This window comes from Rhincodon typus, chromosome 24, assembly GCF_021869965.1.
Source record: "Rhincodon typus isolate 14 chromosome 24, sRhiTyp1.1, whole genome shotgun sequence".
Taxonomy (NCBI): domain Eukaryota; kingdom Metazoa; phylum Chordata; class Chondrichthyes; order Orectolobiformes; family Rhincodontidae; genus Rhincodon; species Rhincodon typus.
The window spans coordinates 26,802,576-26,827,862 of NC_063355.1; the positions used below are offsets into that span (position 1 = coordinate 26,802,576).

The window sequence follows — 25,287 nt, forward strand, 5'->3', positions numbered from 1 at the left end:
GAAGTGAGTGCGTTCACAAGCGAGAAGAGATCTTTGAAATTGAATTTTCAGTTTTTATTCCTGCTGTAACTGAGAACATCTGCATCTACAAGAGTTCATTTATACCATTCAAAACTTCTCAACTGAAAAAGAGGAATTGGGCAATTGGTTAACAGTGACATGAATTCCACTTCCTGCTTGGACAACATTGGAGTATCTGTCACAAGTACTGTGACATCATAATACAGGCTACTTGCATGCATTAGTAAATTTGCTAAGGAAACCAAAGGATAGTAAAAAAGTTAGCCAATATGTTCATAGAATATTGGCTAACATAATTTTCAGTTTCTTAAAAATAAACTTTTTGCAGGGAAACAGTAGATGCTGAGCTTGTTCACACAAGATAGATAAAATGTTATTGTGATATTTAAGATTTTGAGGGTATCAGTAAATTGAAGCCCACAATACTACTAACGATGAGCCCAAGAATGACCATGAGGGATAATAGTATGCAATTCAGAAATGAAAAGGTGATTGGATAGAACAGTTCTCACTTCACACAGTGGTGATTGTTTCAAATAGACTGCCAAGGGCAGTGTTTGATTTTGTCACATCAGTAATTTTAAGGGGTTGGACAAGCATTTGGTGAGGAAATCCGTTTGAAACTACAGCTCGTCAAATATTTTGAACTTTTCAAGCCCACCAGATGGTTCGTAACGGTCTTTTATTTTGGTCCTGTAAGTTCCTTTTGTTTCCAACTTTATTTTAAGAGCATGAATTCAAATAATTAAAGAGGATATTCTATTTGAAATAAATATTGGTAAGTATGTTTTAATGTAGCATTACACATTTTAAAACTGTGTTTGGTGCCTAGTTCAACAACTCATTTTGCATAATTCAAATTCTGTGAACTGTATTATCTGCAGTGATCCTGTGTGTTTTTACCTTGTTTATCAGTCCCCCATGGAACCTTGTTTTGTATGAAGCAGCTATTAATTGTGCAGGAACTATTATAGAAATTTGTTTTTGAGTTTATTTTACCATAGGAGACTTGTACTTAATGGAATATTCCAAACATGCAAACAGTGATACACAGCAAAAGATCCAATTATTTATACAACGTGTTCCACACTGAGGCATCACAATTTATGCATTCTCCCCACCAGAAAAAAGATAATATAATCTCCCAGAAGAGATGAGAAACCAGATAAAATACAGGAAAATGTTGAAGGGGGAGTGTGGTCATCCTTTTTTGGAAAGGTCCTAACAGGCTGCCTTGGGCGATTGAACTTGTTGTGCAGTACTTAACTACTTTGAGCAAGGGGATTTTCTTTTCTCCAGCCTGAAACAAGTTCAGCCCTCGCTTGAAGGAAGACCATGAATCAGCATTCACTACATGAGCTTGCAACTTGTTCTGTAGACGTGCTATTCCCTGGGGAAAAATAATCACCACCTGACATTAAACATAGTTCTGCCCTAACGTTATTAACTGAATAGTGTCAGATGAATGTCTTATTTCCCCAATCACTTTTACTAATTTATGCTTTGGAAAATTAGATCATGATTTATCATTTCTTGTAGGATTTCATTTCTGATGCCTAAACAATGATGTGGGGCTGCTGGTGTTGGACTGGGGTTGACGAAGTCGGAAGTCACATGACACCAGGTTATAGTCCAACAGGTTTATTTGAAATCACAAGCTTTCAATGCGCTGCTCCTTTGTCAGGTGAAATCACGTCACTTCACCTGACAAAGGAGCAGCGCTCTGAAAACTTGTGATTTCAAATAAACCTGTTAGACTATAACCTGGCATCACGTGACTGATGACTAACCTAGTTTGGTTTGATTTTTTTTTTTCAGAACTGACCTGAAAGGTATTGGCTATTAAATCAGATTGGTCAAAAGTTCAACATACAGATTAACTTCAAACACTAAAGGCGCTGATAGATACACAACTCCATTTTCTGCTTAAGTATGGTAATATGACTTATCTTCCGATGACAACAATGCTAGCAATTACAGTAGATATACTTAATATGCAACAAAATCTATGTCATCCAAAATTAAAGCCAGCTTTTGATAACTAAAGACCAATGTGGCCATGTGGATTACTTTGTCAAATGTATTTCTAGTAACCATGTAGGAAATTTAGCAAATGAATGTGCTATATTGATGAGAAAGTCCATCAAGTTTGTTACACAATACTATCAACTATAAAATTCAGCCTCGTTAGTGGGAAGAAGTTTTCTTTTGTTAGATTGTCAGCATATGTTTCTCTTTGAGGAGCATTATCATTCTGATTGAATACTGATGTCATATAAATGAATTATCCCAATGGTCGAACTAAGGCCTCCCTTTATTTCCTCTTCTGTGGGCTGTAATTATGGATTGAAATGGAACAGACTGCAACCCTGTGTGAATTTGAAATAGATAGTGGTGACATAGAGTTAGCAGTATGATGTCATCTCACCAATCTCCAAATTTCCTGAAATCGCACTGGTGTGGATATCAGAAGATCGTCCACTATTTTGAAAATATTAAAATCATCTGCGTCCGTTGCCTGGAAGACGAACATGAAAAGTTTGGGATGGTAGCTATGACCAGGAGTCACAAGACAAGAGAAAAGACCTGCCTTTGGAAGTGTGGCTGAATGCTGAAGATTTTGCTGGTGAAGATTGCCACATCTGAAAGAAATCAAAATAGATTGAGAGTTCAGTCAGCCTTCAAATTTTGTAGCCAAGACTGACTTCGTAATGTTATAATGCCAGCTGATAGTACTGCTAGACCTTTCAGGTCCCAGGATGAGACTTGGCTTGACATTTTTCACTGTAGTTAATGAAATGGCCATTCACTGAAACAGGGTCTACAAGGCTGAAGAGTTTCTTTAACAACAGAACAGAAGTTTAAAGCACAGAAGATGAAAGCTAAAGTAAACAAACCAAGCTATCTAGATATAAAACACTGCTTGAAAGATCTCAAAACACAGCATAACACAATTTCATCCTTGTTGGGGAGAGATTTCAAAGAGGAGTCTTGAATCCTGTGTTCAGCAGCACAAATTGATATTTATTCAGAGCTCCTTACCAATGCATTGTGGGAAAAGTCACTAGAGACAGACTTCAAGACACTAACTCTCCCAATAAAGTACAAGATACTTATACATTGCATGTTACAATGATCACATTCAATATTGACATCAGCACCTTCCACATCCCCTCTGACCACTTTACCCTTCCCCAAACATTTGTCAGCTGCATCATACCAAGTGGGTGCTGTTTGTTACCTTATGAAGCTGCGATTGTTTATTTTTCCAAGGTCATAGTGTCTAACTAATGTTTTTCAATTGCCCCCTTATAATGCTGTGTGTTTTCCGGTGTCCTTTCATGAGGTTATCTATTTATACCCTTCATTATAAGTCATTTTGTCCTTGGTGTTTACACTATTTGTCCTTCAATCCTCCCTGCTGATGAGATAGGGGCTTCTCTCTACTATCTACAGCCATTTGTCCAAAGGAATTCAGTGAAATCCCTTAATGTTAGTTTGTTAGTTGCAGTTATAATTTCACTTTACCTACATGTATAATATGTAATGGCAATTACTAAATAAGCCTTTGATTATGGTGAAATCAGACTTTCCTTTCTTCACTTTACTAAATAACAAACATTAGATTAGGTGGTACCACACACTTATCTAGGTTTTTCAAGGGTGCTCCTTATTACAACTGTATGTAGGAACCTAATTAAAATCCTGGATATTTAGTACACTAAAACTACTGCAAATTTGAAACAACTAACATACAATTTTGTGTGTGTGGTGTGTGTGTGTCCATGCATATGTACTTATAATTATCCAATGGGTCTTAATTAATATTAGTCCAATTTCTTCCCTTCTATCCATACTAAATAGGTTTTAAGTTAACTTGCTAAAAGGCTTTCATCCAAGTTTCCCTTATCAGAAATGTCTCAATGTTTGCATTCCTTTGTTCCTTCTCACTAAGATTTCTATGAGGCACATCATTATTTTATAGGTTACCATGAGTATAAAGGCCATGATTCTGACTGTGGAACCTGCTATGTTCAACTAACAATTCTTTTCAGCTATCTTATGTGAGCTAAAAATCATCATCAGCCATTTTATGTAACCTTCAGCCATGGGCAGCTCCAACAACCCTGTTTCCCAAAATTATCCATCATCGAGATCCAAATCTGGAGAAAATACCCTTCTATATTAACTATTTTAAGTTCAGTCTAATTGATTCACCCTTTTCATTCCTGTGCACTGTGAAGTCTTCTCACGTGAATGCTCTCAAACTAAGAGCTTAGAGTTTCTCAGCCTTTAAGATTTTGCAGATTTCTAACCAAGCCCACCTGGTTTAGAAGTTTCACAAATTAAGTGTTTACAACAAAGTAACTGTTTTCCCTGAAATGTCCTATGCTCCTTTGTATGGATTTGCTTCTGATTCTAGGCAGGTTTCCTCCAAACTCCTAAAATCATTCAATCTTTGAGTTTTCTAAGCTAATGCTGTATGACTCAATGACTGTATAATAATCCTTTTTTATCCTGAACTAAAAACAAGCTAATAGCCTTCAATGTTTGCACCATCTATCATAAGCTACCACAGTAATAACATTTTCCATTAACATTCCTGAAGTTCCTTCTCTCTGATACAGACAGGATTTGATCTGGAGGGCATGCCTGCCCTACTCTTTTACTTTAAGACTCCATCATGAAAGTAACCACCACCCAAATGCAACTATTTTCGAACCCAAACTCTTAAAAATAGTTTTATATATCACACACCTTTTTAATCACACTTTAACAATCTCACCGCTGCATTGGAAACCAGCCTGGACACCTGAATGTGTATGGAGTGGGCAAATCACTAATTTTGATGCTGTCCAGCAAGATGGGAGCAAGTGGACCACACGTTTTCCATCACCCTGCCAAAACACATGAGTTTCGGAGATGGAGTTCAATCACAACATATCTGCAGTGATGCTGGGTCTGTAAGCAAAGATGATTGATTATTTTAAAAAGTGTCCAAAGCATGAGAATATTTTAGGTCTGTTTTTTGATTAGTAGAATCATGTTTTGATTAAACAATACAGCCTAGAGTTGTTTTAATGCTTAAGATTTTACAAGATAATTTTCTGCTTCGGGTTATATGTAGTTTGGTTTTGTTTTCAGTGCTCAGTTGCTAGGACTTAATTCTAAGTCAAGTTCCATGTTTTATCTGTCAGCATATTTACAATTATTGTATGGTTTACAACAATTCTTAGCTTCTCAGAGCCAATTATTAGCAGGTAGATTTTAAGTCATTTCCTCAAATGCACATCACCAGAGCATAAACTGTGAACCCATAGTTTTCAGCTTTCTTAACTGAAGGTGAGAAAATATTACTTTAGAAAAATGCATCCTGATTCCTCCTCCAGGATGCATGACATCTGAAGTTGGATATTTGGACTAAAATTTTCAGTTGATCCCTGTGTGGAGACAGGCAGATAAGCAGAAGGGACTTCTGCTCACAGGCAGGAAAAATTATGCTATGTGATTACATTCTTCTCAGCTCTTTGAATATTCACGATCAGGTAAAATGCCAAATTGTCATGGTGGGTAGGTAGAAGGTTCAGTCACCTGCAAGGACAATCTGGACTCCAACTCCTGGCTCTCCACCTAAACTGGGAGAAGCTATACACCCGAGAGCTTTTCACCAAGATTTGCATGGGCAAGGACACAACCACCAAAGTTGGCCTTTTGAGTTCAACTCACGTTTTTTTTTACCTTGCTTGCCTGCCCTGTCATGTTTCCTGGTGGCAGCCAATATGGCTATCTCTCATGAGCAGGCTTATTGGCCTGGTCAGGCTTTACCCTTCACACTGGCTTCTTGTTGTTAAATGTTTACAGACTCTGTATGCCAGACTTCTCATGAGCTGATCGTTGTGGAGATGCTCCAACCCCACCACTCTGCATTCTTGCAAAAAAGATTTGTTTTTTGAAGAAGCCAAAATATTGAAACCATTCCAATGACCTGGGGTATTGATGCCATATAATAGATGTGAAACATGTTCCTGCCTATCACGGTTAGGAACCCCAACTCTCCTGAAACATTTGAGAACTTAACACCAAACATTTAGCCTGCTGTTGTTAAACACAAATTTTGCCTATTCTTTCCAAAAGTTCCAGATGGACCCAAAATGTTGCTTCTTCATTGCGCTGGACCAATGTAATGGGAAGTGCAGTAGTTTGAAATGAAAGTTCACTGTCATTTTCTCAAAGAAACAGACAGTAAAATACTAGTGGATCCCATATCACTGAGAATCAATTTATTTTAAAATCGAAGTATTGAATATGTTACATTTATTATTAAATTCAATTTCATTGGTATGAGTTGTTTATGAATGTTCTTAAGATGTTACTGGAAGAATAGATGAAAGATGTGATTGGTATCTAAGTTCGTATCATGGTTCACAGTGTTGAGGGATTTTTTTTTTGATGCCTGTATCATTTCAGTATGATGCAAGAATGTAAAGATTTCTTTTACTAATCAATTGTTCATTGATTCACATGAAGGAATGACCTGACAAGCACTGACATGGTCTGTCTTGAAAGTTGATGAAATAGCATGGAAATACACAAATTATTAAAAAAATGTAGGACTTTCTGTTAAATTTTCCAAGACTTTGTCTTTGAATTTTAACTTTATAGATCTGTGATGATAGTTACAGAACAACATCTTCAGTGCTTCTTATGGTGTCTGTTCTTTCTCGGAATCAAACAAGAATAACGTGTTGAGTAGAATATTTTATGCTAAAAAGATTTGAAAATAGTGATCTGAATAGTGCTGAGTTAATGTATTGTCCTGTCACTTTGAAGATTTATTTAACGTGTAGCTAGTACATTTTTGGGATGAAGTGTTCAATTTATGCCATTTGCAAGGATTTGGGCAGTGTCTGCTCAATTCACGTGAACAAAATGCATCCTGTAGTGTTGAAGAATTTTGGAGCTGAATGTAGTCAAAATGTGTTCAAACATTACCCATAACAGTAATGAATGAGTCTAAATCTTGCCAGATTAGTCTCGTTCTTCCTGAGTGTATCATGTAAATGGTTTCCTGTAACAATTACAATTCTGTAATCTTTGTTAGTGTTCCCATTTTATCTTTGAAATTAGTACCTAATTAGCTAAAGTATATGTTACCATTTACGAAATTACTTTGTTTTCCAACACCTTACTGCTTGTACAATTGTTTCCAGACACTTTGTTTTTAAAATAATCTGATTAGAATCTATAAAATTTTAAATGTGGCGAAAATAATTTACACGTGTTTATTCCTAGATGTCAATTCAACATCTGGAAAGAATGGCAGACTTGAGCTGAAAGTATAGACAGCTAACCAAAAGTGCTGAACTCTTTTTTTAAACCAAGATTTTTCTTCTGTTGTTGGAAATATTATAATATTTCTGCTACATTAGCTCTTATTTGGTTTGAAAGAATTGTGCAAGTGCCTGCACATCCCTAACTCTTCTTTGTCCTTGACCAGCAGGGTTAAGGAGAATTACAAGGCATTTTATACATACATTAGGAGCAAGAGGGTAGCTAGGGAAAGAATAAGCCTTCTCAAGGATAAAGGAAAAGGGTATTGTCTGGAGCCAGAGGAAATGGATGAGATCCTTAATGAATACTTTACATTGATATTCCCCAAAGAGAGGGACATGAGGGATCTTGAGGTTGGGGGAAAGGTGTATGAATAATCGCAGGCAGGTTAACATAATGAAGGAGGAAGTGTTGGATGTCGTGAAATACATTAAGGTAGACAAGTCCCCAGGGCCAGAAGCAATCTATCCCAGGATGCTGTGGGAGGCAAGGGAGGAAATAGTTGGGGCCTTACAGATATCTTTGCATTCTCTTTGGCCTCAGGTGAGATTCCAGAGGACTGGAGAATGGTCAATGTTGTTGTGTTGCTTAAGAAAGGAAACTTGGATAATCCAGGTAATTACAGTTTGGTGAGCCTGATGTCAGTGGTTGGGAAGCTGGTGGAGAAAATACTGAGAGACAGGACTTATTTCCATTTAGAAGCAATTGGACCTGTTAGTGACAGGCAGCATGGGTTTGTATAGGGAAGATCATGTCCCACCAACTTGATTGAGTTTTTTGAAGAGCTGGCAAGAATGATTGATGAAGGAAGGGCACTGGGTGTTATCGAGATGGACTTTATTAAGGCATTGATCAGGTATCTCCTGGCAGGCCGGTACAAAAGGTGAGTCTCATGGGATTCGGGTGAGCTGGCTAGATGGATAAAAAACTGGCTTGATCATAGATGACAGAAAGTAGTGGTGAAAGGGTGCTTTTCAGAATGGAGATCAGTAACTGATGGTGTTCTTCCGGGATCGTTGCTGGAATCTTGGTTTGTAATATATAGAAATGATCTGGAGGAAAACATAGGTGGTCTGATTAGTTACTTTGTGGATGACACCAAAATTGGCAAGTTGCAGACACTGAGGAAGATTGTCAAAAGATACAACAGAATATAGATCACAGATTCGGGCAGAGAAATGGCAGATGGAATTTAATCCAGAAAAATGAGAGGTGATGCATTTCGGAAGATCGAATTCAGCTGCGAGTTATACAATAAGAAACAGAACCCTTAGCAGCATTGACATACAGAGGGGTCTGGATGTACAGGTCCACTGATCCTTGAAAGTGGCAACAGAGGTTGATAAGATGGTCAAGAAGGCATACAGCATGCTAGCCTTCATCGGGCAGTTGAATTGGCAAGTTATTATTACAGCTGTACCCAGCTTCAGACAGGCCATATTTGGACTATTGCGTGCAGTTCTGGTCACCACACCATCAGAAGGACATGGATGCTTTGGAGAAGGTGCAGACAGGGTGTACCAGGATGTTGATTGGGCTGGAGTGTTTTAATTATGAGGAGGGGTTGGAGAGAATCGGATTGTTTTTACTGGAAAGACAGAGACTGAGGCTGAGGGGCGACCTGATAAAGGTCTACAAAGTTATGAGACATAGAGTGGATAGTCAGAGGCTTTTCCCCAGTGTGGAAAGGTCAACTACAGGAGCGCACAGGTTCCAGGTGAGAGGGGGAAGCTTAGGGGAGAAGTGCAGGGAAAATTTTTCTCACACAGGGTGGTGGGTGCCTGGAACGCACTGGCAGTGGAGATAGTGGAAGCAGGCACATTAGCAATATTTAACCCGTATCTTGATCGGCACATAAATTTAGAGACATGGTGCAAACAGAGGGATAGAAACTGCACATGGGCAATGAGTAGCCGGTACAAGTGAGGATTAGGAATTGGCACAGGTTTGGTAGGCCAAAGGGCCTGTTCCTGTGCTGAATTGTATTGTATCTGGTAGCGTTGAGCAACCATACATTCTTCTGACACATGGCGGATAAGATTTGTGGTTAATTGCCCTGTTGATTGTAGAACAGTGTTGGTAGAGATTCGTCATTAGTGAAGGAATACCAAGTGTAAGGAAAACTTGAAAGGAAATATGATCTTTTTTGAGATGAATGTGTGTTAGGAAAATTAGGTTACTTTAACTTTTTAACTTTGCAATTTGACTTTCTTTATGGTATTTAGCTTTGCACTTCTTTTAATATGTTGTGACCTGTTCTATCAACACCCTTCCGCAGTTTCACTTTTTTTTTGAGCATCACTTGTGTTTTCAGTTATAAGCTTGTCAGGATTACACATGTAAGAATACAGGGATGAAGTATGCTGCAGTACAAAAATGAAGGTATATTTTCAAAAAGACAGTTGAAAGTGTGTCTGGTTAGCTTGGCTAATTTCATTGGCTAGTCACTTGTAAATCATGGGCAATCAAAACGGTATATTTTAGCAAAAGCTGTAAGTTTTTTGAAAAGTGCAGTTAATTGGAGTCAGGTGCACAAATTCAAACTGTTATCATAAATGCAAGAAGTAGCTGTTTCAAATTAAAAATACACGTAGATAAGTAGGAAAAAAATCCTCAAATAATGTAGATCACATTGAAAACAGCCTTTACTGAAATCACAAAACACTAAACACATTTTATATTGGCACACCCCCTGAAAAGCAGTGTATTGGGCAGATTTCTGATGAATTGACATTTATTAACACTGTTCTGTCCTTTGCAATAAAATGAATCAAATTGAGAAAAGGAAACAAATGATGAGAGGCTTCTATCAGAAAAGATTAAGAGAAGCTGCTCAGAGGAATGAAGGAGAAAGATTTAAAGATTCCACAGAAATTCTGCAGAAATAGGCTTTAAGGATGCTTAATAGAACAGTGAAAACGTCTTTGTATTTTCTGTGTAGCCTAGTCTTAAACTTGCACAGCCAATATTTTATTGAGTACTGCTTAATGACAAGTCTACATCCTGTATTTGTATCATTTTCCTTTCAAATTCCATTCTATATCTGGATCTAAATTTCCAATACTCATGAGTATGAATGCTCCTTAACGCTGAGATACTGTCAACAGTTGTATTATTAGTATAAGGGTTTTGTGACTGTCCAGATTCCTCTGTATGCAGCTGGGATTTTGGCAGACAATGCACCTTGTGTTTCACACCATGACTTTCTAATAAGTTAAGGACCGTCTTACAGAAATTGGTCCTTGTTATAGCCTGTGGTAATTCTGCAGTGCTTCAGTGTCACATGCCTGTCAACAAATTGGCAAGCTATGAATGACAGACTGGTTGCTGCTACAATGAAACTCATAAAACTGTTGCCTCCCATCTTTCTTTTTCAAATCAGTTGTCATTTCCAACACTTTTCTCCATTATATGACTAAACTCTGCAATGTAATAGGATTACTTGAGAGTACATTTTACATTTAAAAATCATATTTTTAGGTGAAATTTCCCTTTCAGAGCATGTACTTCCACTGTTATTGAGCGTTTCAGTATTGGGACTAGAATTATGCAACGTTTCTTGTAGGTTGGACAGCTAGCCGATCATGGAACAGTCAATCAAATAGTTCTTCAGGGTTGAGGCATGCAACAAATCTTGGAGCAGGAACAGAATGAAAATGGATGTCCCTGCCATTTACCATCAAAGGTGTATTTAAAAGATAACTGGAGAGGTGCAAGCCAGGACCATCAATCTGACTGTTGTTTTGGAGGTGTTGGCCCTTTTGACCACTATGGAAACCCACTGTTTCTACCATCATCAACCATGACTTGGAGAAGAAGATGGTGCATCAACGCTTCAGTGTAAGTTACCCTCCAGCTTGTCTGGGAATGGCAGAAGTATTTCCTAGGTTTTACAGCAGTATGACCTTTGACCTGAACAGGGTGGCCTGGGTGGAGTTTGTAGCATAGGTTAGTGGCCTTGGGGGTCCATACCAGAACCTCTGCCCAGTGCAGGGAAAGGACAAATGAACTGTATTTTGAAAAGATGAATGGCATTTTGACTTCACTGCAACCTAGCACTCAAGGGTATCAATGAATTAATTGAGACAGTGGAGAAGAATGTCAGACAGGACTTTGGGCTGTAGGCTTTAGCAACAGATGGAATATTTGAGCTGAATGAAAGCCACTTCATAGATTGAAAGTTGTACCAGTTGCAGGACAGTGTTTGTATATGCACCACATTTGCTGCAAAGCGTACTGGACGGTGTAAGGTCACAGGCATGCATGCTTATTGAGCAGTTATGGACCCATTGAGATCATGCTCAGTCCTTCTGTCTGTTTGCCTGGGGAAAGGAACAAGCTCCAAACCAAAGGGAATGTGCAAAGACTAGAGGTATGGTTTTAGGGTCTTGCCCTCAAATGGGGAAAGGCCTTAGAAATTTTTTTTTTTACTATTCACTGGTGGGATGTTGGAATCACTGGCTAGCCAGCATTTTTTTTTTTTTTAATTATTGTTTGAGGATAACATGAGTGTTCATGTGAGGACGGTGGAGTTTCGTCTCAGTCAAGTGAGGATGCCTCCAATGTTGTGTTGACAAATGGACATAAATGAGTAATGCCTAAATTGTAAGTGGGGAAAGGAATTGTAGGTAACAGAGCTAAATGTTTGTGTTCTCCACCATAAGTTCTCACAGCAAGACCATGAGAAGGAGGTAGCCATTCCTTAGCTCCAGCTTCACCATAGAGGATGATAGTACCATAGACCTGGAGCCAAAACCTAATTCCCTTGTATTGTCCACCAAGACAGAGACCATACAGAATGCACATTTTAGATTAGGCTGGGAGGCACTGTCTGGTGAGCGCATCACAGATACATACCTGCAGCTCATGGATGGTGTGACAGCTGAGGCTCCTGATCCTGAGGACTGCTGGAAACAGGCCCATGCTGAGCCCCATACAGGAGTGCACCTCTGTTATCACCTGTAAAAGACTTGATAAAAATGGGGAGACATGCAAGATAACATCTGCCAGAAATACCCAATTTTATGCACAGACTTGATCAATAGATGTGTCCCAATTCTGACTGCTCTCCAAGCTACGGCAAGGTACTTGGCTTCCTCCGTGTAAAGAGCAGTGCCATTGAGAATGAGGTCCCACAGGGCATTGACTGATTACCGAATACGTTATCAGGCTCTAACCATAACGTACATACTCACTAAGAATAAAATGAGACCCCATCATTTCCTTATTTGTTACAAATGTGAATATTTGATTCAACTACCAAATTGCCCAATTCTACCTAAATGTCTCATTCAGGTTCAAAGACTATGCACATCAGTTTTTTTTTTCATTAACAAGAAAATAGCTTTCATATTAGAAAACAATGTATAACCAATAGTAAAATATTGACCAGATGAATTCCTGATCTATAACCATATGTCTTAAATAAGAACAGCAAAAGATTAGGATTTGTCATTTGTTTAACTTAAACTCTACCTGTGTGACAGCTCGCTCTTTCTTTGCCACACACACAAACAGACAAACATACACACATTGAGTGAAGGGGGAGGAAAGTAATAGTTGGAGGAAACGCCATTCTGTATTCCAGTCCAGAATCACAAACTAGATAGGTTAGTTCCACAGTTGCCCTCCTTTTGTCAATGATTCCTCCACACATCCCTATTTGTGCAGTGATGATCTGTCTTACTTCACTGCTTGCTTGGTTGGATCTGTGGTGCTTCCTTTTCTTGTGGACTTTAGTATTCTCCCTTTCAGCAACTCAGAATGTAATGCCACATTTTCCAAGGATTGGCAATTTCATGTAGATTGTCAAATAGCTGATCTTGGTTTACAAAACAATAGAACTCTACATTTCTGACAGAAGACTCTAATCTGCATTCCTTCAGAAATGCAGAGCCATACTTCCATTCTGACAGATCCTTCAAGCCACAGAGCAATCTTGAAGGTAAACCATGCCCCCTTTTCCACCGCAATCGGTATTCTCTAATTTCAAGATCGAACATCACAGGCAGTCACTTTCACAACTCCTGTGAAAAGTTACATATGTAGAGTAAATATGGTAGGGTGATGGGTTACAGGCTGATGGTGGAAACTGTTTGGTCCTGGGGGAGAAGAAAGAGTTTTGGGTCAGGTTCCGGGGGATGTGTGAGGTAATTTTGAGGGTCAGTTGAATAGTTGTCTCAGGAGGTAGAATAGATATTTGATAGCCTATTTTTCCTGGGTAACTACTTACTTCACTGCATTGGAACCCTCTGAATTCTCTGATTTGCTTGCATAATTTTGGAGGGTCCAAGGCATAGAAGAATATGCTTAGCAGAATTTAATTTCCTGGTCAATTTCCTCAATCTGCTACAATTGGGACTCCATCAGGACCCCATGCACCACCTCCATTTACACTTCAAAAACCATTTTCTGTCCATAGGAAAATTCTAGTTTTAGTTTTCCCTGTTCTTTTGACAAAGTTAGAGAGGGCAGTTTTTCAGAGCAAAGGGACAGAGATGTTGATGCTGGATGCTTCCGGGCATCTTTTTTTCTTCATTTCTGTGTAATTATCCTTATTTAAGATTAGCACAGTTGCTTTTTCACCCTCAAACTAAATGCTAAATTTTACCATATGTGTCACTGTTACCTAGGAATCTTTCATGCTGGGATCATTTATTAAAACTGCCTCATTACACCTTAAAATCCAGAATCGCCTGATCCGTGGCTGGGGAACAAAATGCTGTTCTAGGAAGCTAATCTGCATTGTACTCTCTGAATTCTTCCTTGTGGCTACCTCTGCCAATCTGATTTTCTCGATCTATATGAAGTTTGAAGTTACCCATCATTGATATAGTACTTTTGTTTTTAGATGCCTTCATTATCTTCTGATTTATTCTCTGTCTTGTATATTACTCCCACCAGTGTTGTATTCTCCTTGTTTCTTCTTACCTCTGCCCGTATGGATTCTACGTTATCCAAACAAAGATCATTTACTAATATACTAATCCCATTTTCTACTAAGAAAGCTATCTTCCCATTCTTCACTTCCTCCCTATCCTTTTGAAAGGTCACATATCCCTTAATGTTCAGTTCCCAGCTTTGATCTCCTTGTCACCAGTCTTTATAATGCCTATAAGATCATGCTCGTTGACCACCAGCTGTGCCTTGAATTTATATCTTTTGTACTGAATACTGTGTGCAGTCAAGGGACGAGCCATTAATTTTGCCTTATTACCTTTTGTTCCCCTTTGTCCCTAATGGCAATTTTTATTTTATGTTTGAATTCTCTGTTTCTTCCTGTCTCACTCTGATATGATTGTCAGAATAGTTGCCCCGCAATGCCACCACATCATTTTGATTCGCAAGCTTGTGTTCCCCTCTGCCCCAATAAGTTTAAAACCCTCTCTGCAGCCCGAGTTATTCAGTTTGCCAGGACCCTGGTCCTAGCATGGTTCCAGTGAAGCCCATCTAACTGGAAAGATCCCTTCTATCAGTGCTGTGCCAGTGCCCCATGAAATGAAACCTGTTCCTCCTACATCAATCTTTAAGCCACAAGTTTAACTCCATGATCCCTTGGGACTCACTCTTTCCTGTATCTGTGACTGGAAAGAGTTTCTCCTCTCACCACAACCCTTACAATACCTTTGTACATCATTCTCATTTCACTTGTTTCAGAGGTTACTAAAGTCCTGTACAATGATGATGTAAATGTTTAGATAGGCTCAGCTCTGCAACACGCCAAGTTTAAGAACAGAACAACTGAAGGAGTGAGAGCATGTTATTCTAAGTTGTACTTGCTTGAAACTGTCTTTGCCAATATAAATCAAAAAGCAAATGTTAAGATTAAACTTGTGAATTGGAGATAATGATATTTGGGATGAGAGCCTACACTTCAAAAAAGAGTTGACCATTTGATTTTCTGATGCACTTATAATGTATTTTCCAACTCTGACTCCCTTTTACAAGAATTATTTTTTCTTCCATTTGCACAAGAAGGTAACTATGGGTTGTAAGGCTATTACGTATAATTTTTTGAAGCCTCTTAGCTTTCAAGCCAAATGTGTGACTGCCTTTTTTTATAAAAGGACTAACACCTCTAACGATGGTTGCTTTGGCTAAGTTAATGATGCTTATAATCAACTATTAAACTATATGGTTCTGATTTTGTTTTAATATATGGTGTATTGCTCAACTACATTTCACACTATTGAATGGGTAATGTGGTGTGGATGCAATGTTATTCTAAGTTGCATTAAAGCTTTTCTCCATTGTTTTAAATTTTCCATCCAGATCAACATTTCCTCTAGGCTGCACAGCCACTGGGAAGCTCCATGTACATTGATTGGCATGCCAGTGAATGAATAGGTTTTCTTTATTCGTCCAAAGGGCTGAGGGCATTGCTGGCTTGGTCGGCATTTGTAGCCCATCCCTAATTGTCCAGAGGGAAGTTGAGGGTCAACTACATTGTTATGGGTTTGAAATCACATGTAGGCCAGACCAGATAAGGATGGCAGTTTCCTTCCGTAGAGGACATTTATGAACCAGATGGGGTTTTCTGACAATTGACAATGGATTTGTGGAGTCAGTAGACTCTTTTAATTCCAGATATTTATTGAATTCGAATTCCACCATCTGCCATGGCAGGATTCAGACCCAGGTCCCCAAAACATTACCTGGGTGTCTTAATTAACAATCCAGAGACAATACCACTAGGCTATCGCCTCCCCAAATAATTCTATTTCTACAAGTATCTTCCTCTCGAATCTACTGCTGCACATGGACTTGAGAAGTTTGTGCAGCAATGAAGAAAATTACAAGGCATGTTGATCCAAATGACTGTTCAGGTAACAATTCTGAAGTCTCCTTGCTTGGGGAGTTTTCTGGGGTCTTCACTGCAATCCAACTGTCATATCATTTTGCACAGGTGATTGAATCATCTTTTTGTTTATTTGGAGTTTGAGTTATTTAATGGCTTCCAACTGTTATAATGGGCTTGAGTTCTGTTCTTACACTGGTTAAGTGATTGAAGGGTGAAGGGGAAGCACATTGTTCAAAGTGGTCAGAAGGCTCAAGTGTTTATAAATCAGTAGTTAATTCAATTACACCAAAATAACTTGTAAATGCTGTTGAGCCTTTTAACCATTCCACTCTGGACTCTGCCAGCCTGCAGACTTGAGGTAAAGCCTGACAACTGTGTTGGCCCCATCTCCTGATTCCCTCCTTCAATATGAGGATCCAGCCCTCAGTGTATGCTGTATATAGGTCTGAAGGGATTAGTACTGAGGCATGCCATAAGCACCACCAACTATGATGATGCCATGTGGATGGAACAGTTCAGAATCTCAAAACAGTGAGAACCAGCATCCGGTCCTACTCAAAGTCTCTGTAACAATATGTATCACATCAATGTAACTGTAGGTTTGTTGCTAATGTGCAATAAACTATATCTTAACTACAAGAGACTCCTATAGTTAGAATAGGAAGTGATTTTCCTCTACCATACTAGATGTAACAGGCCCTGTGGTTTCCTATGTTTAAAAAGGGTGGTTGCAGCAACCTGCAGCAACTCATAGCATAGTGAGCTAGTACTGCCCATACAACAATCTGTACTGAACTTGCTGAATAAAGTTGATGGGGTGGAAAAATAACAGGAAAGCAGCAGTGTTATTCTCAGGATTGGGATGGATATTACTACCTAGTTTTGAAGACTCTAATTTGCTGTCCAACAACTTTGTACATTTATGTATTTCTTTTGTTCAAGAAGGGAAGTAGAAGAGTGTATGGCACCTTTCCATGTGTAAGGCATGGTGTTCTGGATAGCAATACACATTATTCTTGCACTATAGTTAAAATGCAAACAAAAGAAAGAAGAATTGGAATGACTGATCTGTTGGTAAAATTAACAGAATAATGGATTGTTTAACTACTAAACAGCAACCGTTTCAATATAGTAACATCCCACAAACACATCCTTGGCAAAGGCATATTCAGTAAAATAGATTGTCCAACATACAAACCTAGCAGCAGGAAGAGAACCCAAGCTTTTAGCTGTAACAGAAAGGAATAAGAGCTTCCACATCCAACTTCAAGACTCCAGCAACTGTTGAAAGTTAAACTAAAATCCCAGTTCTGTGGGAGCTTGACCCCATCCCTTCTATTGTTACGACGTCAAAAAAAAACCCAAGGCCTCACAAGTTGTTTACATTATTGACTTGGAACAGAATGCTCTGTACCTCTGTCTCAACCGGTCTTCATTTAAAAAAATCTAGGACAAAATACACCCCTTAAAGTCATAGTATCATCATACAAGATAACTTATTAGCCGTAATCCTGCCAGCCTTAATCTTGTGTCACAACCTGTAATGTGGCACCTTATCAAATATGCCACATCCATTTTTATTTAATGTGTTAGCTGCAGTCTCAAAACTCTAAAAGTTTTGTCAACATGGTTTCCTTTCCATGAATCCATATTGATTCTGTCTTATCTTATTATGATTTTCCATGAAACCTACCATGCCCATAATCAATTCTAGCACTTTAGATTAGATTGTTATTGTTTCACAACAGAATTTGTGTTTAAAAAGAAGAATGTTGTTAAACTTGAGAGAGTGCAGAAAATATTTACATGGATGTTGCTGGGACTGGAGGGTTTGAGCTATAGGGAGAGGCTGAAAAGGCTTGGGCTTTTTTCCCTGGAGTGTCGGAGACTGAGGCTGACTTTATACAGGTTTATGAATTTGTGAGGGGCACAGATGGGGTGAACAGCCAGGGTCATTTTCCTAGGGTGGGGGAGTCCAAAAGTAGAGGGGAAAGTGAGAGGGGAAAGATTTAGAAAGGACATGAGGGGTAACTTTTTCACACAGCGGGTGGTACGTGTAGGGAACAAATCTCCAGAGGAAGTGGTGGAGGCGAGTATAATTACAACATTTAAAAGGCATCTAAACAAGCATTAGTTCTTTATGACAATGTGAGTGTATTTTAACTGACCTTGACTTTTACATTCTGTGAAATACTACAACTTGAAAATCCATTTTCTTAAAATTTTTAACCTCAACAAATGCCTATCTGAACCAGACAGGCTAACTCATGACTCTCATTCTGATACTGTGCATTTACACTTTATCATGCTTATTGTCTAACCCATTTTCTGCTTTACCTGGTCACAAACTTTCTAACCTTGTTCAGTATCTTAAGAGAAAATGCTAAGACCAATCAGTTGTATGATTGTGGTGCTCGGAAAGGGCAGGCTTTGATTTGAGCAAATTAAATCCTGCCACTCCTTAAAATATGCAATGCTCCTGCCATGTGCAAATGCTCCTGAAATTCTCATTGTCCCATACAGCATAGCCTTGCAGCAAGGGCAAATTAACTGCACATTTTGGGTTCCATGTTTTAAAGCTTTTATTTCACTTGAAAAAGCACATTTCACATTTATTTATTCATGTTTCAAGAGCAGATGTAGAGTAGGATTTTTTGGGTGGACTATTTCCCTTTTAGTAGCCTATTTCTTTTCCATTTGCACTGAGAAGATTTGTACATATTACAAGAAGTGTTTTTTGGTTCTGTTGGCTATTCCTTGTATGGTACAATTTTAAGGACTAATACTGCTAAACATTATTCAAACAGCAAAAAAAAAATTACTAACTAAATTGGTGGTGATCATCTAAACTTGGAGGATAAACTTGCCATCTCAATCAGGCAGTTCATCTTGAAATACAGCTGTAGATATTAAATATCATTTTCCCCAGTAGGTACAGAGAATATCTATGCAAATATTGCTGTACATTTTGCTACTTCTAAAACTTCTATTATGTTTCTGAAAGAGCCAAGAAGTACACTTCTAATCATTAAAATACCTTTTCTCACTGTGTTAACTAAAATAATTTGGTGATTAAAAAAAATTTAGTGTAAGTCTTATCAACGTGAGGGACAAAAGTTAATTTCCCAGACATGTGAGGTTCGTGCTTCTTTCTTCAAGATGTTCGGGAAAAGATTCTTATTGAGCTGGGACATGCATTCAGTTTTCTGGATGATGGAAAAACGAAGAGAGAGAGTGAAAATAATACACAGCAACAAAATATAATTTTTAATGTAAGGCCAAGTTTATAAAATAATGAGGGGTATAGATAGAATTAATGGTAGGATGGGGGATTTCAAGACTAGAAGGCACATTTTTAAGGTGAGAGAAAAGAGACATGAGGGGCAAATTTTTTACACAGAAGGTGGTTCGCGTATGGAATGAACTTCCTGAGGAAGTGGTGGATGTGGATACAATTACAACATTTAAAAGACATTTGGATAAGTACATGAATGGGAACAGTTTGAAGGGATATGGCCAAATGCAGGCAAATGGGATGGGTTGAGTTTGAGAACATGGTCGGCATGGACTGGTTGGACTGTTTCCATGCTGTGTGACTCTATGACTCTAACACAATGTAAGAGACTAGACTTATTAGATTAGTCTTGCATTTTTATACTTAGCAAAAATTATAATATATTGCATTTAGAGAATACTATTAAATGCTTTCCCAAATATCAGAAAGGATAAATGAAATATAAACAAACTGGGAAAAATCGTGCTGGAACAGAGCATCTTGTGGTGTATTCATCAGACATTTTCACCTTAGGGTTTTGGTGCTGAAAGGAGAATTCATGGGTCCTTCTCCTTGACCAATGAAAATTAAGGATTAAGAAGGAGGAGGTCGAATTAGAATAGAAAAGGTAAAATGAAATTAGGAGATCAAGTAAAAGCATGCTTAAGATTTTGACTCATGCAGAAATGAGAGTGAATTGTTTAAAATGTTACTTTTCTGGGGCAGAAAAATTGAAATTCAGTGAACAATTAGCACAGCAGACTCTTAATTACCTGCTTTAACTTTTTATAATGAGTTTAACGGGCAATTAATTTTACATTCAGCAAGATCTTCAAACTAACAGAGGTGCAAAGGATATATTTGTAGATATATTTGTGCAAAACCATACAGTAGAGTAGATTATATCAACTTTGCAAGGTCCTGGCATTCAAATTCATAGTGCATCTTATAATCCTATCAATGTACAGGCAAATTTGCATGTTAATAATATCTCACCATTACTTTTAATTAAGATCTGCCCCAACACAACTGACTATGCTTTTTTGACACCTCCACTATCCTTGAAATCCTTGAAATTGCAACCTTAATGTTTGAAATATTGCCCTAAATTGCAACCTTAATCTTGAAATACAGCTATAGATATTAAATATCATTTTCTTCCCCAGTAGGTACAGAGAATATCTATGCAAATATTGCTGTACATTTTGCTACTTCTAAAACTTCTATTATGTTTCTATTATGTTACTTAATACTTCCCTAAAAAGAGGAACAATCAGTCGGGAAAGTTGATTCAAAATACATTTACCCACAGCCTTGCAGTCTGCTGACAGTCCTTAATGAATGCAGTTAGTGATGGGTAGCAAATGCTCACCTCCCAGGAATGGATAGAAATAAATGAATGTGTACAGGCTCACCTTTGGCATACAGTGGGAAAGAATTGCTCTGTTTATAATGTTTGTATGATGTTTGCTTTCCCTCTTAACAGGTTCAAAATTTGTCCCACTCATTTTCAGGAAGGCTGTTCCAATCTGTTTCTAGTTTATTACCTGTAACTCAAATTTCCACAGTCCTGTAGAATTGAAACCTAAAGCCTTCTTTCTAATTTAGCTGTGTTCTGCCTAAACGTTGGTTTATAAACTGGTGGTTTTAATTGTTCATTTAATCCACTTATGGATCAAATCTGTTTGTTTACTTGTTGTAATTCACAACCTTTGTGCAAGTAATGGTTCACATCTGTGTATCTTTGTATTCGGCACAAACGTTTAAAAAAGGATTAATACTGTCGGATACATAATTGTATTTGTCATTTGGGTGTTCATAGTTAGACTTAGATTTTATTGTCATGTGTACTCAAGTACAGGGATACTAACAACTGTAACTAAGTATGAGATATTGTCTTGAAATACAACTTCAAAGAAAGCCGTTGAAACCTACCAGATTAAAGCTAGAGTTTGAAACAAGATTTGAATGCTGATTAACTTACGAAATAAAAGGTTCAGTTTTGCCCTTGGTTGAGGGACTTAATACTCTAATATAGAAAGCTTTGTGATGCCAATGCTGAGCTTGTCATTTTAAAAGGTATAAATTATGCTGTAATTGGTCTTGATTTAATATTTCAGAGATAGTAGGAACTGCAGATGCAGATTTCTGATGAAGTGTCTAGGCCCGAAACGTCAGCCTTCCTGCTCCTCTGATGCTGCTTGGCCTGCTGTGTTCATCCAGCTCCACTCCTTGTCTCGGATTCTCCAGCATCTGCAGTTCCTACTATCTCTGAAACAATTTTAAACCCCACTGCGAAGCCTCTTCTAAGGATGCCTACCCTGAAGAAGTTACCCTCCTCCCTCCGGAACAACCTCAGTGGATCTCTTGCCCACTGCAACTCTCTCGTAATCTCTTCAGCCTTGAAACTGCTTGACCACATCCTGAAGCAAACCAGGTACTACAGCCACATCACCTTTCTTAGTACCTGCCTATGGAACCAGATCATCCCCAATGGCCTACAGTCCACATTCAGGCCTTCCCAATTTGGCCCCAACCGTGACAATGTCTACATTCAGAACATGCATTTCTGAAGAAGGGTCTAGGCCCGAAACGTCAGCCTTCCTGCTCCTCTGATGCTGCTTGGCCTGCTGTGTTCATCCAGCTGTACACCTTGATTTAATATTTGCTGTTTTTTGCTCTTGATATTAATATTACTGGTTGCATTTTTGTATATTTAACATCTCAAAAAAAATCCTATTTAAGCATCTCTACGTTAAAGTACTTATGCACATCACAAAAAGAAGGAAATGATTATTTATGGGACCGGTTAAATTAGCGATGAAAAAGTGTTGAGAACCTGAATTCGTAACACTTCTTTATATTTGGGAGCTTCTTGGGCCATTCTGCAAAGATTGCTTGATTTTGTAAATAGTGAAGAGAATTGTCACATGACTATTGACTTGGACCCTCCTGTTTTGAGCAGAACAATTGACAGCAAGATACTGCCACTGGTTGCGATCCATTGCAATTCCTTACACTCTAGCCCTTGCTCTTGAAGGTCATCCCTAAATGTAGTTTGCTAGATTTTTTTACACTGGCCCTGTCTCTTTCCATCTGGTGGTGTCCATTCCATTGTTACTCTGAGAAGTCTTATGGCCAGGAGGCGAATTGTGTGTTTTGACAGTCTGTCATCTCCACATTTGCGTGTTGTGGATAGAAAGTTGCTTTTGTACAAGCCACTGAATGTTATGCATTGTTGATGTGGGCTTCAAACACCTTACCATGTGACCACGCACGGGATAGCATTTTTGCATTGAAAGTAGCAAACGTTTAAAGATTAGGCTTTTATGTGGAAGAAAAGACAGTTTTACGTTTTGTGACTCTTCGCCTCATTGGCAATTAAGGTTTTGAATTGGCTACCAGAACATATCAAGTGTATAGCAGTTGCTTCAAAGGACCACAAATGAATTTGAATAATCAATATACAACTGTGCTTGCCAATAAATTTACAATCAGTTAACTCTTTAATAATTCACTTAAACTGCCCAGATTTTGCTGATAGCTGGGAAGGTGCCGCTCATCATTTATCTCAGTGGCAGCTCTCTGTCGAGTTTTTGTGGGTTTTTTAGTGGAGATTTACTTTGCTCTGGTCACACATGGAGTGGATCATGCTGCACTTGACACTGGATCAAAAAAATAACAAGGTTCCTCAAGTAATCGGATTGAAGAATCCTCACTGAGACATGCAGAGTCTAAAAGGGAAGGCATAAATTCAATTTAAGAGTACGTAATGCAAAGTCAGTATAATGAATTTAAGAAAGTGCTAATAGATGGCCTCGAATAATTAATTCTAATATTTTACCTGTTCTCTAATTATTTCTTATTCCTAATTTTATTTTGAAAATCTCTAACTTCTAACTTCTGAAGAAATGAGATTGTATGCTTTTATATATTTTCAGGGTCAGAGCAGGTGTTTGGAATAATTATCATTTTGTACACTTTTAAGAGTTTGTTGACTTCTGATTTCACCAGCCTGATGGCTTCTGGCATACTAAGCAACAATCTGGTGGGAAATAACTCCAGTTGATATCATTACTATAATTTTGATGTCAATTCTATTGGTGAGGGCTGTTGAAAATGCACCCTGTAGAAAAGCATGTTGTCACAACAGTAACAACTGGATTTTCACACTTACTTCCTCATACACATAGTCCAGAAGTTACTGTTAGCTTTTAACTTATTATGATGACAGGTGCTGCACTGTTAATCTTACTGCAACCCTAGGTCATTCATTTTTATAAAGGTTTAATGGTTATTTATTGACAATAATAGCGACAAGCTTACTATTCGGTACTTAATTACTAAGCAGTATTATTGAAAATACTGAAGCCAGGGTGAATTTTTTCACACTCCTACTAAAGTGATTGAATTCAGGATTGTTCAATCCCACAGGCAGCTTGTCGCCACAGCAATTGTACCAGCAGTAGTGCTGTTGTTAGGCAGCCCATCTGCCAATGGGTAGTTGAAGCCCTTAAGTAGGCAACTGATATTAAGTTGAGGGTTCCATGCTGTTTCTGGATTTAACCAGTTGGGGGAGAAGCCCATATCACTTGCCCTGACTGGCAAGTTTCTCTTTACAAACGCGTGAGGTGTCATCCCTAATGGACTCCCCTGGGCACTTCAAAGAGCCCCAGCAAATTTTTACACCCTTCACTCTCTGGCCTCAAAACCTAGCAGCTCTGAGGTGGGATTTCCTCACCCAGAAGAATATAAATCCTGACTCCATCCTGTGTTGTCCTTGGCGAGCTCCCCAAGCCCAATCCTTTTAGCTGATAGAATAGGAATTCTAGTGCCTTATGATTTAACCCCTGATTACTGAATTGCCCCAGAATGCCAGGTGGGTAGGAGCTTTATAGCAATGGCTGTTAGCAAGTGGTAAAAATATGGTAAAATGATTTGAAGTACCAGGTGTTTCCCTTGTGAATTAGATCCAAGGAAAAATGTAACTCTTCTCCTTGGATGTATTTTTCTGTATGGTACAAACATTTACTTTCATTATCCCAATGTTCAAGAAGCACATTAATCAAACAAAAGGACTGTATTAATTCATTATTTACTTCAAAACATAAATATAATTGCCTGTTTTGAGAAGTCATTATCTTTCAGAGGAAACACCTGTCTTCTGTTATAATTTCAGATCTTTTGTTTTTTTGGGCTGGAGTTGCCAGAGTCTGACTTTTCTTTTTGTATTTAATTAATGTTTAGACTTGTTGATTTTTGTTCACAGTTCCCTTGAGCACTGTTAAGCTCTGCAGGTGTAACTTCTTAATTGCAGGACTGTTAACTTCAAAGCTTACAGAAAGTTGCCTAGTTAACATTTTTCAACCTCGGTCTCAACCACACTTTATTCCCTTGGCTAAAATAAGTTTGCCAACAAAATAGAAAAAGCTTTTTGATGCCTATGAATGTCATACTGGTGCAAACATAATGGTATATGTTTCTTTGGCTGAAAGTAATACTCTGTCTCCCCAAACAGGTGGTTGATGCTGCCAAAAAGGCCAATGCTCATGACTTCATTGTATCATTTGAGGTAAGGCAATGGTTGCATGTAATAGCATAAATATCTTGCTATGAATCCAATTTTGTCATTTGGATCAGTAAGCTTTCTATGAAGTAACACTGGAATGAATTTTCCCATTTTTATTTGTGCTTTGTTGAGTGAGGTTCAGGGAGCCTGATCTGCTATAGCTCAAGGCAACTTTTCTCATGCAAACTTTTATTATTTATCTTATTTATTATGCAGCCAGCTCAAAGGAACTAATCTCATGGAACCATGCTGCAGGAGAGGCAGAATTGTTTGCTATTGATGGGATCTTTG

The 25,287-nt window shown here is 38.3% G+C and overlaps 1 protein-coding gene across 3 annotated transcripts in view; it reads left to right on the forward strand.

Annotated features, from left to right (window-relative positions):
• LOC109912461 (ABC transporter B family member 1-like) overlaps positions 1-25,287 on the forward strand; it is a 171,954-nt gene that overhangs the window by 82,092 nt on the left and 64,575 nt on the right. For all 3 annotated transcript variants that reach the window (XM_048611177.1, XM_048611176.1, XM_048611178.1), the window contains exon 17: positions 24,946-24,999. In XM_048611177.1, coding sequence (XP_048467134.1) covers positions 24,946-24,999 — 54 coding nt within the window. The remainder of the gene's footprint in view (positions 1-24,945; positions 25,000-25,287) is intronic.